The sequence below is a fragment of the Triplophysa rosa genome, linkage group LG8 (genome assembly GCF_024868665.1).
Source record: "Triplophysa rosa linkage group LG8, Trosa_1v2, whole genome shotgun sequence".
Classification (NCBI taxonomy): Eukaryota; Metazoa; Chordata; class Actinopteri; order Cypriniformes; family Nemacheilidae; genus Triplophysa; species Triplophysa rosa.
The window spans coordinates 428,687-447,066 of NC_079897.1; the positions used below are offsets into that span (position 1 = coordinate 428,687).

At 40.5% G+C, this 18,380-nt stretch overlaps 3 protein-coding genes across 3 annotated transcripts in view; all 3 read right to left on the bottom strand.

Annotated features, from left to right (window-relative positions):
• ethe1 (ETHE1 persulfide dioxygenase) overlaps positions 1-1,320 on the bottom strand; it is a 6,434-nt gene extending 5,114 nt beyond the window's left edge. Inside the window, exon 1 of the mRNA XM_057341001.1 lies at positions 881-1,320. Coding sequence (XP_057196984.1) covers positions 881-1,036 — 156 coding nt within the window. The 5' untranslated portion in view covers positions 1,037-1,320. The remainder of the gene's footprint in view (positions 1-880) is intronic.
• A 731-nt stretch (positions 1,321-2,051) lies between these two features.
• Positions 2,052-8,839, bottom strand: LOC130557691 (transmembrane protease serine 6-like). Its single transcript, XM_057339681.1, has 10 exons — positions 8,825-8,839; positions 6,286-6,649; positions 5,969-6,073; positions 5,776-5,901; positions 4,773-4,947; positions 3,711-3,889; positions 3,282-3,377; positions 3,069-3,211; positions 2,778-2,981; positions 2,052-2,099 (listed from the first exon to the last, which is right to left on the bottom strand). Exons 1-10 carry the CDS (start codon positions 8,837-8,839, stop codon positions 2,052-2,054), a joined length of 1,455 nt encoding a protein of 484 aa, XP_057195664.1.
• An 850-nt stretch (positions 8,840-9,689) lies between these two features.
• drd2l (dopamine receptor D2 like) lies at positions 9,690-18,231 on the bottom strand. The gene is made up of 9 exons (XM_057340468.1): positions 17,595-18,231; positions 16,857-16,899; positions 14,606-14,958; positions 14,410-14,519; positions 12,520-12,656; positions 12,198-12,403; positions 12,004-12,087; positions 11,583-11,907; positions 9,690-11,050 (listed from the first exon to the last, which is right to left on the bottom strand). Exons 3-9 carry the CDS (start codon positions 14,936-14,938, stop codon positions 10,854-10,856), a joined length of 1,392 nt encoding a protein of 463 aa, XP_057196451.1. The 5' UTR covers positions 14,939-14,958; positions 16,857-16,899; positions 17,595-18,231; the 3' UTR covers positions 9,690-10,853.
• Between the last annotated feature and the right edge of the window lie 149 nt (positions 18,232-18,380).

Below are 18,380 nucleotides of genomic sequence, written 5' to 3' on the forward strand. Positions count from 1 at the left end.
GAGAGAGAGAGAGAGAGAGAGAGAGAGAGAGAGAGAGAGAGTCACAGCTGAACTGCCTTCCATTCATACACACAACTATGATTTAAAAGAACACCTGTTACTACAGTAAAAACATCAACCACATCGCACACTTTGACAGCAGATTCTACAGCCATAAAAATCAATAAGTGACAGAATCTGTGATAAACTGCTGTTAGTTGAATCTGAGCAGCAGAAAAGGTTTTGGTGTTCAAATACTCAGATGTTGTACAGACATGTAGACAGTTGCTTTGATAATTGATATCATGTGTGCAAAAGCATTTGACATGCAAACGCATACATCTTCTGGAAAAGAAACTCTACTCTGGTTGACATTAATCAAAACAACTGCACTTTACTGTTATTTCATTTATTTGTCTTTTCAACCATTTTATTCGTTTGTAAAAACTTCTTGAATGTTTATTTACTTCACGCATGTTGTTACAAAGAACAACAGAAAACAAACCTAAACTGTAACAGTGTGCGTTTGCTTCAGGAAACATATGAAGAGTTTGGTTCTAAAATGAGATAACTCCGTTTGTAACATTGTTCAAAAATCATGCTTTTATTATGTATTCCAATTAATATCAATCAAAGTGCAGTTGGTTTGTTTTGATTACCTCATTTTGGAACCAAACTCTTCATATATTTTTCATTTTGTGACTTTGCTTCTATGCAACGTATCGAACATCACATCTGTTCATGTATGCCTGCCTCATATTAGTTACAATTTTCTGCATTTACTTCCTGTTGCAACACTTCGGATACACAAAAACACACGCAAACAGTCACTTAAACGGCTAAATTAATGTTCAATGTAAATGTTTGGAGAGAAAGCTTCAAATGTGTGTTATAATCTCACCTGTCTGAAGATCGGAGCTGTAGACGCCATGAACGCACTGTAAAATCGCGCTGAACGCTGAAAGGACGCGACGCGTCGGACGCGATCAGTGCGCGTCAGTTTGCAGCTCACAGCTGCTGCGGATCTCAGTCTGTTTAACAGCACACACGCGATCATTTTACGCGTTAAACTCAACTCCGTCTCCACCTCAAACCGGACTGACGACAGTCTCAGATCTGATCTGATCTGATCTCTAGCGAGCAGTAAAACTGTATTTACACAACGCCCCTTCTTCCGTGATTCTTGCTGAAAGCGCGCGCGCTTCTGTCAGATGTGACATATGCAACAGCTTTATATAGAGCTACTATGTATATAAATGTTACCATGTAGGCCTATATAGATCCCAGGAATGATTGTTTTGTTTATGAATGATTTAAGGTGCTTCTGGACACCACGGAACAGACGTGAGAGCGCATGCGCAGTTGATCAACGAGAATTGGGCGGGTTTTGGATAACGTCATTGGACTACACGGCACTCTCTACTTAATATTCATGAGATTGACCGAATAAAGCCGCGGTCACGCGCTGCATTCATGACTGCCATTCATACTCATGCGAATGGGTTTTGACTAGAATGCGCACTACAATACCGCATCATTTTTGTCACGCTGAAAAAACAGTTGATTCATATTTATTTATTATTATTATTGTAAGGTTAGGTTTAGGGTAGGCGTTAGCTAATGTAATTTATTGTAATTAAATGCGAGATTTTGCATCACTCGGCCGTAGCTGTAACCCTTCTAGCAACAACCATGCGAATGCGACAGACCGGAAACGTAAACTTCTGTTGCAAAGTTGCGCCAAAGCCCTTTTAAAAGGAAAGCCTGCAACCATTGTGGTGTTTGTTGAATAAACTACTACTACTAATTTTGTCTCATTTTAAAATATACCGGTCACCTTGAGGCCCCCTATTGAGAACCACTGGAATAAGGCATTCTCGTTCCATTTTAAGTAGAAAAATCATTTTTTTCTCACTACAAACCCTATTCTTCTGACTTCATGATAAACATATGAACTACACCGCTCAGGACTGACTGACCATTTTTTTTATTTCTTATTCAATAGAGGACAGACACACAATAAAAAAGTTTAAACCGTTATCATTAAAAATAATAAAAATACTAATTGTTTTTCAGAATGTGTTATCTTGTGAAGTAGTCGATGAGAATTCACTGTCTTCCTGTAATAAAAAATATCATAAATGTTAATGGACATGGATATGCATTTAAAACAAGAAAAATGCTAATATGAAAATGTGTGTTCATATTATGGAGTGATTTTAGTCTCATCAACTATTCACACATAAAACACGATGTACACTTGCGTAGCCAGTTTCACATGCATAAAACCTAATTCAAAAAAATATTTTCTCATAAAATACGTTTCACAAATGCTAAATATAAGTCACAGACGTACAACTGTGCACAAAAAAGATTGAATCTAATTGGCTAAACAGGATGACGACTCAAGTGGGAGGGACAAGTGTCTCAAAATACACACACACACAAATCCAAGGCGATACACACGCGATTTGCACATTCACATTCCATGATAAACTTGTGCATTTTAAACTTTAGAAATATTTGCGCACAGTTGTACGTCTGTGAATTGTATTTAGCGTTTGTGAAACGTATTTTATGAGAATATCATTTTATTTTACGCACGTGAATTGTTTTTTGTGAATGTATAGATATAATTCGTGTACGTGATTTAGGTTTTATGCAAGTGTACGTGGTGTTTTATGAGTGAATAGTTTATGAGTCTAAAATCGCTCCATATATTTCATCTATAAAGTCATTCTTTTATTTTGGATAAAACTGCTTTAGTTTTTCATAGTTATGTTTTATTGCACCCATACATTGACATAAAGATCTAGCCATTGCAGAAGTTGAGTGACTCGGGTGTAGACGCCCGGTTTGTTGCGTCTTCCACAACCTTCACCCCAGCTCACCACACCAGCCAACCTCCAGTCACCTGCTTCAGTTTTACACACCAGAGGACCGCCGCTGTCACCCTGACGCACAACCACCACATCATCATCATCATCATCATCATCATCCAAACGTCAGCCGTCCTGATGTGCTGTTACAAACTCATATACAACAACGATGAGGCCGGGTCAACCCCGAACACAAATGAAGATGTTTACCTGACACGAGTCCACTCCTCCCTCCATCACACCTGCACAAAGCATTCTGGGAGTGAGTAGGGATCCATAGACGAATGGCTGCGAGCACAATGGCTGATCGATGACCTCAACGAGAGCCTGCCTCAGGTGTGATGACAGAGAACCTGTTGGAGAACAGCGCTGGATTGATCAACTGTATCTGAGTCTCAGGGGTGTGTAATGATGTGTGCTCACCTCCTTCACGTGTGTAACCCCAACCTGTGACCCAACACGAGGATCCGGGTGGAAAGGAATCTCTCAGACGAGGTAAACACACGGGTCTCACATTGTCTAAACAACACACAACACATCTGCTTGCATTTTAAATGAAGTGCTTCAATAAATCACTTTAAAGAAATGAATGCAGATGTGCAGATGATTGTTTTTCAATAGTTCCGTTTAGAACTTTCTTTTACGATTTCTGCAAAACGTGTTGTGATGGTAATGACAATATCAGTCAGGACCGATTGTCCATTCTTCGTTCATGCTCAACTTATAGACAACAAACACACAATACAGAAAGTTTAAAACTGTTGCAGTTCAACAGTCAGAATTCTGTCTACAGAATTCTGAACAGTCTAGAATCAATGGATAATGTTTGAAGAAAAGATTCCTCTTCTGTACCTCCCATCATCATGGCAGACTGCGTGCGCAGCAGACACAGGTCGTAGTCGTTGGTGTCCTCAGAGAATTTAGGGTGAGGGTGTATCTCTAATGTGTTATAGCGCTTGCCTTGAGATGGATCAGACACGCTCACAGTATCAATCACCACCACCCAGTCAGACTCCTCCATCATGTTGTATCTGTCACATGACAACAAACAACAGCCGAGGGATGTGTCACAATAATCATGATATTAATAACCGTCTTAACCCTTATGCGCTCTCTTGGACATTTTTGTCCATTTCAATTTGGTTTCCTTTGTCGTTTTGGCTGTGTTTATGCAAACATCATACATTTTGCAAAAGGTGTGCATGTCTATTGGAATTTTAATATTTAGCTCTATTTTGCGTTCATAAATGATTTTTAAACTAGGTACAAACAATTGTTACACTCAGGGCCATTTGGACAAAAACATCCTCATTGAAACCCATTAAAACGACACATTTTTAACACGCAAGCATAAATCACACATTCCATATACAAATCCTTTGATTATGTTGGCAAAGGCTTCAAAATGACCAAACATGAATACATTTGAAGAAAATTCTACGTTTTCAAATGTGTACTGTTTACTTTTTGCTTATGCTATTTTCTCCATTTTAGTCTATGGAGCATTTCAGTTTTTCTGTTTCTGCTGAATTGTACAGCACGGCGGGCAAACCGAACAAAAGATACAGCCATAACTGTGTTTGTGTGTTAGTATAGATGTCAAAGTGTGGTTTGTGTGTGTGTGTGTGTGTGTGTACTGTATACAGTTTGAAAGAAAGACAAACAGATCTCATCACCCATTGACACCCATGGTATTTATTTCCCTACTATGGCAGTAAATGAGGGATGAGATCTGTTTGCTTACTGTTTCCTTTGTGTTCAGCAGACCCAAGACATGTATACAGGTTTGGAACAATCTGAGGGTGAGTAAATGATGACAGAATTTTCATTTTTGGGTGAACTGTCCCTTTAAGGGCTTGAAATGCAGCTCATCCAATCATCAATCAGAGATCTTCCTGGACCGTTTCTACTCACTGTATAAAGCAATGAGCGGCTGTGATGACCCATCGGGAGGTGACGATAGCTCCTCCACACACGTGTTTACCCTGCCAATGTAAACTGGTCTGCCACCCCCACTGATCCCTCAGCGCCTCTGTGCCACCAACAATACGTGACTCACGAGACCCGCCGCTCGTCGATGAGGAGCAATCTGAGAAACATGAGAGCAGCAGACGTGACAGCTTCATGTTCAAATTCTGTTTTCAGTCATTTCACGGAAGCACGATGCCCAGATAGCACAATCCATCTGGTTTACGTCTATTTGACGTCTGCATTTACATCTGTAAGACATCTGCAATACATAGTTTGCTCATCTGCAATACGTCTCGGAGACGTCTGAACGTCTGTAATACGTCTGCTAAAGATCTGGAGATCTGCTGCTTAAAAACATCTGCTAAACATCTTAGAAAGAGCTGTTGTACATCCATTCTAAATCATAAACATCTTACAGACATCTTCTAGATGTCTATATGACGTCTGACAGCAGACATCTCCGAGACGTATTGCAGATGAGCAAACGATGTATTGTAGATGTCTTGAAGATGTAAATGCAGACGTCAAATACACGTAAAGCAGATGTATGTGTGCTATCAGGGTGAATGTTTGAAAAGATCATGCGTGAGTAATAACGTTTCTGATGGTTTTTACATGTTGACAGTAAGAATCTACATGTATGACAGGAGGACTTCACACATTCTGTCTCATCCCAGAAGAAAGACAATTCACAGATGACGTCTCTTGAATTATTTCTCAATTATTTCAGTTCAGTTTGATTTATATAGCGCGTTTCACAATGTGCATTGTTTTTAAGAGAAATATCCAAGACTAACTCTGAACTCCATCACATCTCCTGAGCTACTATGCATGAGAGAGAAACATCTGAGCAATAACGTTTTTTACTAAAGAAAGTCAGATGAAGACGTGTGAGTGATGACCAAACATGTGACGGCAGATCTCTGCTCTGATAGGCTGACTGTACCTGAGGTGATGTTGACGCTGAGATCAGACGGAGATTTGACTGAGAAGAAGGGCGTCTGTGTGATGCTGCAGTTCTCAGCGCTGGTGTAAACGTCTCGTGAGTGATCCGGGAAACACACAAACTTCACTGATGAAGAAAAGCGTTGAGTTACACATCAGAAAGCTTCATCGTTGTTTTCAGGTGTGTTGTGTACCTGTGATGGCGATACAGACGGTGAGGATGACGACTGCGGGTATGAGGGCTGTTATGAAGGCCAGCCGTGACGGACATGATGGCCAGAATCTCAACCCAGAGACATCTGTGACAAACACAGAACACAAGAAACCATCACACACCAACACGTGTGATTCAAACAACTTTATTGGAAACAACATTTGATCAAACATTGAAGTGATGAAGATCCTCTGCTGCTCGTTCTGTGTGTTACGCACATGATGGTTTGATATTTCAAAACAGATCATTATTTACTTCTATGTATGTGTTCCACTGTAAGATTTGGACTCAGTGCACCTGTGTCATCAGCGGAGATGTTAACAGTGACGTCACCGTCCTGTAGATTGAGTTCTTCGTGTTTCGAGGAGGTCTTGGAGTCAGTGGAGGGGTCTCGAGCAGGACTCATGGGAAGATGTGACATGATCACAGATAACGTGTACAGCTGGAGACAGACAGGAGCCAGGAGTGTGTTGGAGGAGAGATGAAGAGAGAGAGGTGTAGGCGGAAGACCTCCGTCTGTCACATGTGTGATTCCAGATGAACGGGTGGCTGGTGTTACTGAAGCGGAGAGCAGAGCGGCAGCGGGCGCTGGATTTAATGCCACGCGTGAAGGAATGGTCTGAAGACATGACGGAAAGCTCTTCAGAGATTCACTCTCTTTCTACAAAAAGAAAACATATAAAAACCTTAGCTCTGTATATACACTCACCTAAAGGATTATTAGGAACACCTGTTCAATTTCTCATTAATGCAATTATCTAATCAACCAATCACATGGCAGTTGCTTCAATGCATTTAGGGGTGTGGTCCTGGTCAAGACAATCTCCTGAACTCCAAACTGAATGTCAGAATGGGAAAGAAAGGTGATTTAAGCAATTTTGAGCGTGGCATGGTTGTTGGTGCCAGACGGGCCGGTCTGAGTATTTCACAATCTGCTCAGTTACTGGGATTTTCACGCACAACCATTTCTAGGGTTTACAAAGAATGGTGTGAAAAGGGAAAAACATCCAGTATGCGGCAGTCCTGTGGGCGAAAATGCCTTGTTGATGCTAGAGGTCAGAGGAGAATGGGCCGACTGATTCAAGCTGATAGAAGAGCAACTTTGACTGAAATAACCACTCGTTACAACCGAGGTATGCAGCAAAGCATTTGTGAAGCCACAACACGCACAACCTTGAGGCAGATGGGCTACAACAGCAGAAGACCCCACCGGGTACCACTCATCTCCACTACAAATAGGAAAAAGAGGCTACAATTTGCACGAGCTCACCAAAATTGGACAGTTGAAGACTGGAAAAATGTTGCCTGGTCTGATGAGTCTCGATTTCTGTTGAGACATTCAAATGGTAGAGTCAGAATTTGGCGTAAACAGAATGAGAACATGGATCCATCATGCCTTGTTACCACTGTGCAGGCTGGTGGTGGTGGTGTAATGGTGTGGGGGATGTTTTCTTGGCACACTTTAGGCCCCTTAGTGCCAATTGGGCATCGTTTAAATGCCACGGCCTACCTGAGCATTGTTTCTGACCATGTCCATCCCTTTATGACCACCATGTACCCATCCTCTAATGGCTACTTCCAGCAGGATAATGCACCATGTCACAAAGCTCGAATCATTTCAAATTGGTTTCTTGAACATGACAATGAGTTCACTGTACTAGAATGGCCCCCACAGTCACCAGATCTCAACCCGATAGAACATCTTTGGGATGTGGTGGAACGGGAGCTTCGTGCCCTGGATGTGCATCCCACAAATCTCCATCAACTGCAAGATGCTATCCTATCAATATGGGCCAACATTTCTAAAGAATGCTTTCAGCACCTTGTTGAATCAATGCCACGTAGAATTAAGGCAGTTCTGAAGGCGAAAGGGGGTCAAACACCGTATTAGTATGGTGTTCCTAATAATCCTTTAGGTGAGTGTATATACATGAGACCAGTTTTACTGCACTTATGCTTTTTGTTGTCCTTGTGTTGTTCCAATTGCTTCCATTGTTTCCCTCATCTGTAGGTCGCTTTGGATAAAAGCGTCTGCTAAATGACTCACTCTCATCCTTCGCTGGAGTTCTTTTGTGGAAACACATCGAAAACGACACTGATTTATTCTCAACGACACTGATTTATTCTCAATCCATTTCTTCTTCTATTAATGAAACCAAAAGATGGCCATTAAAGCATCATAAAACACTGCTCGGAGAACATGCCACATCTCACCCAGATCATTTTACGAATAAATACTTCACATGTTTGAGTGTTTTGTCCATTTTGTACCACACCGCTGATATTTGCATTCTTTACTCCGACCTGTAGGGTCAACAAAAGCAATTATACCATGGTCTGTTTGAGTACTGGATTCTGATTGGCTGGAAGGTGTGCATTAAAACCCTTTAATCCACGGGTAGCTCCTGTCAGTTTGATCAACATTTGAACCTAACTGACGAAATGAACTGTCATTTTCACCCGTCTGATCAAAAACATCAATAATATATGGTTGGCATATGGTATAAGCGTGATAATCCACGGCTAGCCGTGGAGTTTAAAGGAGTTTAAAGGAGTTTAATGCACCTGGTGGTTCTTGGCCTCCACGTGGTGTATTAATTCGTTTATAGCACGGATAGCCGTGGATTATCCCTCACATGCCGTCCTACTGTAAATTGCGAGATGACATGCTGTATGTTTGTTTTCAAATATTTGTCACAATGCTAACCTACTAGTGACCGGTTACAGCGCCTTAAATATACATTTGACATACTTGAAGCTGAAATCTTCTGTGGAGGTGTTTTCAGAGCAGAACATTCTTGAAAATGATGAATGTCACAGAAGGTTTTATTCTCACCTGTGCAAACGCCATGATCAGCGGTGTCATCCGAGCGTGTGTTTAAAGACACGAGGTCATCGTCTCTGGTTCAGACGACATGAGAGGACGGTATAACGGAGGTCTGGACGGCAAGCAGGAATGGAAATGTAAAAGCACGTCAACAGAAGAACAGCATCGAGCTGTATGAAGAGCGTGCAGCAGATCGGCTGTAACAGATAGCAGCTCATGGCTGATGAAAAATGCATGCAGATTATTGTTAGACAGGGTCAGAGTTGAGTGAAATATACAGCCGTCCGGTCCCAGTGACTCAGCATGTGCCTTCACATGATCACAGCTGTCATCACTTACATCTTATGTCTAGATTCACTATCGTATTAAAACAAAGACAGAACAAATGTGATGGAAAAAGTGTGGACGTGAATCCTGTTTCACCTCAGGAGAGCATTTACCTGCCGATCACATTACAGGGTCACATTGTGTCTCAGGCGTGTCGTCGTGACATTAACACAATCTCACATTCATCTGAAGAGAAACACAACAGAACAGTTTATTTTTACCTGAGGTTTTCACATCCTTTACTTTACGTGATGGTTTTAAACTTCCAAGATTTTACAAACGGTACACTCTTCAAAATAAAGGTGCTCAAAAGGTTGTTCACAGCCATAGAAGAACCCTTTTGGGTTCCACAAAGAACCATTCAGTCAAGAACCAGCTCTTTCTTACTTTTTTATAATCCGAAGAACCTTTTTTCGCCACAAAGAACCTTTTTGGAAACAGAAACCTTCAGACGTTAAAGGTTCTTTATGGAACCAAAAGGTTCTGGTTCTTCTATGCCATCAAAGAACCTTTTGAAGAGAGTATGAATGTTCATCATGTTGTTTTCAGAGACTTCTTTCGGGCAGATTCTTAGACAATATGAAGATGATGGATTTCTCAGTTTGACACACACATCTCTTCTCAAACATTCGTCACATTTCGGACTCTTTTTCTCAGGAGAAATTTTCGAGATGCAGATGAGACTCATTTGCTCTCACTGATGTCTATGGAAAAACTAAAGGAATCTCATCTGTGATCTCAAAAATCCATCCAAGACGGTGGACAAAGCATTGAAAAATGATGAATATACCATGACGAACATACAAATCACCTGCAGGTAATGAAAAACTGTCATGTATGAATGTATTGAAATGGTATATACAGAAATCAAGGAGCTAAATGTAATACTTTTTAAGACATCATAACCACTTCATGTTTGAATCGTACATTGGCGACACTTTAACTTAGATTTGCTATATACTGACTGTAAGATAGCACAACTAAACAGTCTTCGTTTGTTTAGTAACTCCTCATTACTGCCCCATCCTTCAGAAGGGTGGGAATGAAGCACCAGAGAATGAATCCAGCGACTAACCCAATGCAAGGTTTATCAGAAAGAGAAACGAGGCCTTCCGACACACACAGCAGTTCACCTCAGAGACGGTTACAACTCTTTATCCTCCAAACATTTGCATTTCTCCATCGGTCAAGCATGTTGTTTAACAACCGGCTGTAAATGGACCGCCCACTATTCACCTACGGCAGACTTTAGCACATGACCTCTTAGGACAAATATGAAAAGATGATACAATATTTAATACCTTGGAAAATGCCATTTAGGACTTTTTAAGGGTCTCAATTTTCGATACATTTATTTATCAACTTGTTTAAGACCCCGCGGACACCTTGGGATTCTTTAGACAGCATTTATTGTGTGTTGTTGTTTATGTGCGCTCCTTTCGTCTCGTGTTATTTACGGCATTGTGCACATTACAGCGTGCTCGAGCAGTTCAGAAGAAAAGACAAAGACGTATAAAACCATTTCACAGAGTTCTTACATGTAGTGTAAAGTAAGAGTAAAAGGTAGAGTGCACCTCAACAGACACTTTTCCTTTGACAGCACCATAAGAAAACATCAGAGCTGATCGTAAGAAAAGAGTCGAATGTGATCAATTTCAACAGCGTATCTTCAGTTTGCTGTTTGTGGATGTGATTCTCATGGAGTTCTCTGTCAGCAGTGCAGGATTTTAATGAAGGCCTTGCGGAACTCGATGTTGAACGTTGTGTAGATGACGGGGTTGACGGCACTGTTCAGGTAACCCAGCCAGGTGACGGCGCTGTAGAGAGACGGAGAGATGCAGCAGGTGCCGCAGTGAGCCTTCAACACGTGCGTCAGAAAAAACGGCAGCCAGCAGATGATGAACACGCCTGCAGACACACAAACATGCATCAGACACATGTACCATCTGTGCTCATGTGCATCTGATTCTTAGCTAAATGATCATAGTGATGGAAAGCGCTCTACAAAACAAATGTAAACAAACAGCTGCGGAAAACAGATCTGTTTTTCGTATTTTAAAATTCTAGGTGTGCGTTTAGCTAAAACGATCATTTTTGCTTATTCTGTGAACAACTAACAACATTTCTGCCAAATTTCAAATCAAAATATTGTGATAATACATAATGAGGTGTATTTTTTCAGGCCTCAAATACTGCCCAGAAAACAAGTTCAGATTCACTTTTAAGCAACACAACACAGTCATATTTCTTCATGCTTTAGGAAAAGTTCAGAAATGATTATTTGATGTGATAATCTGGATTTTGATCACAGTTTTCATGTGTCACATGGCTGTTGGATGACTTTATGTCACTCCTGAGGTTTGATTTTGTTGAAATTCAACAAACACTGGACTAGAATGACCACAACACATCTGGAAATGATGATTTTTTTCTCTCTCACCTAAAACAATAGCCAGCATCTGAGTGGCTTTTCTCTCTTTCTGCTGTGATAATCTTCCTCTCGCTCTCTCTTTGGCTGTGGCTGCTTTCTCTCTTTCCGCATGTTGCTCTCTCCACCCGTGCCGTCCGCGCACGTTCTCCTGCAGGGAGGTCCTGCGAGGGTCCGGGGCCGAGCGCGTGGAGCGGGGGCGGGTTGGGCTGGGCGCTACACACACCGAGAGAGAGATTTTGGCTCGTCCCGGCAGCTGCGTCTGCTCTCTCTCCCGACTCAGAAAACACACAGGCTCCACCTCCAGAGGATGAACCAGCGCCTCTGCCGCCAACGTCTGCAAAGCAGAGACGCAGATTCGCACCCGTTTACCTTCAGCAAGACGTGAAAATGTGTCTGAGAGAGAGGAAGGTCAGTATGAAGAGTTTCTCACCACTTTCTTGCGCTGTGGAGCATCTGTAGGCGGCTTCACAATTACAGTACACAACTTGACGTCCTCGGGATGAGTACACTTATTCTGACAAACAAACACGCAGACGAAAAACAGATTGCTTTATCAAAGACATTCTATTTCTAGTTTCTAAGCAGATAAACCTTTGATATAAACTCATAGGGAAACGTGTGTACTTTGCCACGTCTCTGTCCATCTCCGGTTTCTGGATGAAGGCCGTGTCTGCGTGAAGGCGCTGTGCGTCTGCCCCGTCTGCGCAGAACCATGCAGATCTGCGCATACACCAGCAGTGTCACGATGAAGGGCACGTAAAATGATGCGACGGATGAATAAATAACGAATGCAGGATCAGCAAAACTGCAATCTCTCCCTTCCTGACTGGCTGAGAGGGGTAGAGAGAGAGAGAGAGAGAGAGAGAGAGGTGAATGAATGTGTGTGTGTGTGTGCGTGTAGATGAATGCGTGCGTGTGCGTGCGTGTGCGTAGATGAATGTTGTACCTGTGTTATTGAGACCGAACAGCAGTGGACATGATATGGCAAATGAGAGGAACCAGACGACAGCGATCATGAGCGCCACTCGTCTCCTGGAGCTGTACCGTGTGTTGTACAGTAAGGGCATGGCCACAGCCGTATACCTGCAGGTGTACAACACATCACATTACACCTCATCTGTAATACAGAAATATTCGAATGACACAAATATTACATTTAAAAACATGTTTTGTGGTATTAGTTTGTTCATTAAGATATATTGTTTAATAAAAAGATGGTTTATAAAAACCAAATACAGGTCTTATAGAAATACTTTAAAGTCACCATGAAAGTGTTTTACACAGTGTTGCAGTGATTATTATAAATGATTTATCCGTGCACAGTAGGGATATCCCGAGCCGATCGCAAAGATCGGGGGCTGATCAAGGCATTTTTAACCTGATCGGGATCTGCTATATTTTGCTGGATCATTTGTTTGGCGTCTGATTTCTTCCTTCGTACAGCGCTCTCTGCCGGAGCTTTACAATCAACTTCATGACACAGATGAGAAGCATTAGCGGCATAACACGACACAGATGCTGTTTTCTCTTCATTTCAAAGATATATATGTGAGTACCACAGAGTGAACTAGCAGTATGTGTCGAGTGTTTTAGTTTTGAGGCGGTGTTGAATGAAGCTCTGTTATTCTGTCTCCTCATGAGGACAAACTCGATCCTGTCCAGCTGCAATAAAAGTATTTCAACCATACTTCATTGATAAAGAGTGCCGTTTTAATGTTTCATCTAATCCTGCTATTTCAATGAGTCGAAAAGACTAATTCTGTCATTATGTTTGCGACAATATGTTAGGCTATCATTTATAGCACGCTGAACTGTTAAATAGTCATGTTTTAATAACCTTAATATATACCTGGAGCGTGCACCTAGCACTAGGAAAATCAGATCGGGACTCAGATCGGCAGATGCTCAAAATAAAATGACTCGGATCGGAGACATCCTTAGTGCATTTTTTTGTTTTTTTTATTCATTTGCACTTGTGATCTTTAATCAAAAACACGAAGCTCCTCTCAACAACAACACTTCACCACATGACGTCAGCAACAAAAAAGAGGTTGGACTATACTGACTGTCCAATGGCCAGACATTTTTAGCCCTCCCCTCCAGGCCACACTTACATCAAACCGATCAAAAAGGGAAGGGCAAAATAAAGCCCCGCCCTACGTTTTTTCTAATTTCAGAAGCCGTTTCATTCAATCAGATGACGACTTTGAACGTGGGCGTGATGTCTGAGGCTGAGACTAGTTTCATGGTGACTTTAACATTACAACAAAAACGAATGGCATTGTATTTAAGTCAGAAGTGCCTTTTATAACAGTGAGGTGCATTTCTTTCTGTATAATCAAATCTCTCTTATTACTGTAACACTTTTCACAATCAGCCTTCCAGAAAACACAGAGTTTGTCTAAGAATCTCTTCCGTTGATAGTCCCGCTATTCAATCCATTAGAAAGTGGAAATATTGTGACCTGTCAAAATCAAGCCGCATTTGGAAATGAATGAAAAGTCATTTCTGTTCATATGAGAAATGAATTGGTTGGAAATGAAAAGAGTGGCTTTGAATAGAGAAGAGCCATCAGAAGCCAAATCCATGACTCACATTTCTTTTATGACTTTTCTCTTTAATTTCTACAAAAATGTCCAGATTGGGAAATCATGACTGACTCTCAGTTCGAACGGCTTCTCAGTTATTCATGTTTATCTGACGTGATGCAGCTCCCAATCTTCCAGCACATTCCCAGCGCTGCTTTTAACGAGGAGAAACTCCTGCAGGATTTCACACCGCTGCACGAGCGTTAATGAGAATAATTCTGTAATGTGGATGAGTTGAGAAGCGTCACCTGTCAATGCTGATGGCACATAAGTTCAGGATGCTGGCGGTGCACATCATCACATCCAGCGTGAGCAGAACATCACAGTGAATCCGACTGAACCTCCATTCACCCACAACCTGACACAAACAACTACCTATTACGATCTGTGTTAATATACGCATTATAAAACCGCGGGATTCGGATCTCAGAAGTGTGGACTGACCTCCAGATAGACGCCCCAGGGCATCACCAGCGAGGCCAAAAGCAGATCAGACACAGCCAGAGACACGATGAGGTAGTTGGTTGTTGTCTGCAGAGCTTTTTCTCTCGACACAGCCACACACACCAGCACGTTGCCAAACACCACACAGAAGATCAACAACACCAACAACACAGCGTAGAAGTTATACGGCGGAGACGAGGGAGATGAAGCCACGGAGCAGTTAGACTGAGGGACGAATGAAGACGGGGAAGGAGAGAGAACAGATGATGACCATGACTGCGGGGTCCAGGCAGAGATGGAGATGTTGTCTTCGGTCCCGTTGAGAAAAGACATTATCACACTTCTCTGGACACCTGACAGGAGACAGAAGAGGGACAGATATCAATGAAAACATCACTTCCACATAATAAATCATCCACCACCACTAGAACTACCGTGTTTATTTTATCAAATGACAATTTTGTTTTATTTCTACGGTAGCTTTACAAAATATACTGAAGTATATCAGACATGATCAATTCTCATGATTGTGACGCAAGGTTAATCAAACATGAGTTTGGATGTCATTTCAATATTTCCGTTGCTCTAATATTTATTTGTAATAAGTTGTGTCATCTGATTTTTGGATGTGGTGATGAGCAGCACATGTTTCCGTGAGATGTCTGTGATTTGAAGCCGTCGCGTGGCAAATTTTGCAGAAAAAATGTATGATTTAAAAACAGCTAATAATGTCGTCAGGAGTATTTCAAAGAAACATCAAGGAAAAGAATGAACAACATGAACCTTTTATCTTTTGTAAGGCTGATGTTGTTTATGCATGTTTTAGCCCTGACTGACGCGGTTTATGTAACAGATTATCACATATATGTAGACTTTAATTCTTTAATATGCATGCAGGACAACACACGCACAACAACAGTGAGCAGACAATATGAATCGTGTCAGTGATTGTGAGATGCAGATGCGCTGCTGCATTGAAAATGAGAAGCTTTTCACGCAAATCTCTGTTGTCTGCACGTAATGTCACGAGGCTTTGTTTTGTTTTTAGGTGACCGCACATTTGATCAGGGCCACGAGAACGCGCACACGCACACACGCACGCACGCACACACACACACACACACACACGAGTCTTACAGACAAACACATGATATTGTAATATAGTAAAGATCCGAAAGTGTGAAACCACAACAAAAACAGTTTTTTTCCATTTAAACATGAAAATAATGGATTTTTCAAAAACAGGAAACGTTCAACTCATTTTTCCTTCTTAAATTATTACTGATATTATGTGATACAATTCATTAATATAATTCTAATATTTGGTGTTAAAACGTGGTTCTTTATATTTTTTCTTTTATTTCCAACGTTGCTAATCTTTTCAACATTAAAAAACCTATATACCTACAATATTAATGCGTTATGAATATTTAATGATAATTATAAGCTTGATGTGAAATTGTGATTAAATAAAAACGTAACAAATTAGGTCATTATTAACTTAATTTAAATAAACGAATATTCGTTTTTTATGAGCACATATATTCGAATATGAAATTATTGAAAAATGCCCATCCCTAGTGTTAACTACAGAAAGGCACATTTTATTAGATTCAAACAGTAGAAGAAACAATAATCATAAGGTTTGATGGTGTTTTAAGCCGTACAAACACATACTGTTTCAGATTCACATAAAAAACAAACAAAAGAAACCTATGTGATATGTAGAAGCGGAGAGTGGGGCAAGTTGTCACACTTTGTATAGAATTAACAAAAAACAGAAACATAACTCGTTTGGTGTAACTATTGAATCCTAAACACGGATGAATGTACAAACAACTGTCTCCAGTGACCATATACTGTTCAATCATTATTTTCTCCTTTAATTCGAGTTCTCTTTCTTTGTTGACCTTGTCAAATAACAAAAAAGAAACCTAAAAAAAGGAATTGTAACTAATACATTGCATAAAATGACTATATGAAATATTCTAGCTGTGGAAACAGTTGACTCTCGTCTTCCTGAATCGATTCACACAACAGCTAGAAAAACGTTGGACTTTAAGGTTGCAGATCTTATAATTTACAGCAGTTTTAAGTTACATACAAAACCACTGGTGGAAAAGAACAAGCAAATGCAGTTATTGATATAAATCTCCGTGTGACAACTTGCCCCGGTGTGAATGCAGTGAGTACAGTACTGTGAGGTAAACTATAGACAACACGGTAAAAAGAACCAAATAAAGTCACTTACTGTTATTCAGCTGCAGTTTTTACACACATTCTCTGTAAACCTCCTGAAATAGGAAGAACACAGAAGGATTTATTCCTGAAAGAGATGTGATTTAATCTGCAGTTATTCCTCGTGCACATTGCAGCTCACGCGCCTCACCGCTCATCTCTCTCTCTCTCTCTCTCTCTCTCTGAGCTCGACAGACTGAAGCACCTCTGCTTAATAATATTCATCAAAACTAAATCAGTCAGCGTTCACGTTATCCATCATATTTAGAACGTTAACAGTTATTATCTCCATAGACTAAAAGTGGCGTCTAAATAACCGTTTAAGAGATCGCAACAATATCGTTTCTAAGTGAGGTCAACCGGCGGATGAAAACTAATAACTCATTCTTTATTTAGATTTATTATGTAGCTATGGGTTTAAATAGCAAAAATAATCATTTTATTACGCTATAACTCGATTCCGCTCCTCACGAGTGTATTAATGCGCCACGTTGGGAACTATATTACCTTGCGGAAGATATTCATATTCATGAACAAATGTAATTCATAGTGTTCATTTTCAGGGAACAAGCAAACTGCAAAACAATTCAATGTCATTTGTTTTCATAGAATATTGATCATATTGGTTAGATTTCATCGCTATTAATCTGTATTACACTCAGAGTGAGCAGGTCTATGTTTACACTTCACTCTCTGCAAGAGAAAATGTCAATAGATGTACACTATAGAGGCTTCAGTGTACATGCTTTACCTTTTCATTTTAGAATTCCTGTCGTGCTAAAGAAAACCTGCAGGTAAAATACAAGTAAACAATATGTTGCTTTTCAAAAACACAATAAAATCTTAAATTACTGTATATGCGTTTTACAACAAAAATGCTGGAGTCCTCTCTTAACTATGCATGGTGTTATTATAGTAAAGCGTAATAACCATGTTTTTTTTGCACATTGCCACAATGTTCCTATAAAAAAAAACACGGTTAAACTTGTTACTGTATCAAAACCATTGTAACTACAATTTACAAAATGTACAATTTTTAATTTTTTTATAAGGGTCTACCCAGTGCAAACTAGTAGACCATCTTAAACCAACACAAAACTACCTACCATCAGATTTTTTTGATAGATGCTGATGGATGAACAAGTGACCAGTTTAAAGAACACAACTCCAGATTAAACAGGATTTCAAGACATAAAAACATTAAGACCGGACAGATAAAAGACGCATAGTGAGACTCGCACACGAACGGCTGTCAATGAGACATACTTTTGCTCAAGTCACTTTTTTCCTTTAAATGTAAAATGAGTCAAGGACAGAAGCATGATGAATACAGAACATCATCAAACATCCAGAGCACTGGGGTATATGTATACTTCCAGCTGTAAATGCCCAGTCCGACCAGCACACTACATCCAAAACCATCAAAACACACGTCTTCACACTTCCATGAATTAAAATCCTGCCTGTAAATCGACAGTTTGAAACGGATATTAGCAGGTTTATGACCACGGGAAGCCTGTGAAAGATCTGAGTACAA

Coding starts and splice junctions, on each gene's coding strand:
- LOC130557691 (XM_057339681.1), bottom strand. Junction 3,378..3,710: donor GTCTGCCATGATGATGGGAG/GTACAGAAGAGG, acceptor TGTGTTGTTTAG/ACAATGTGAGACCCGTGTGT. Junction 2,982..3,068: donor GAGGAGTGGACTCGTGTCAG/GTAAACATCTTC, acceptor GACGGCTGACGT/TTGGATGATGATGATGATGA.
- drd2l (XM_057340468.1), bottom strand. CDS start 14,938: ATGTCTTTTCTCAACGGGACCGAAGACAACATCTCCATCTCTGCCTGG. Junction 14,520..14,605: donor CCTGGGGCGTCTATCTGGAG/GTCAGTCCACAC, acceptor TGTTTGTGTCAG/GTTGTGGGTGAATGGAGGTT. Junction 11,051..11,582: donor GATGCTGGCTATTGTTTTAG/GTGAGAGAGAAA, acceptor GTGTGTCTGCAG/GCGTGTTCATCATCTGCTGG.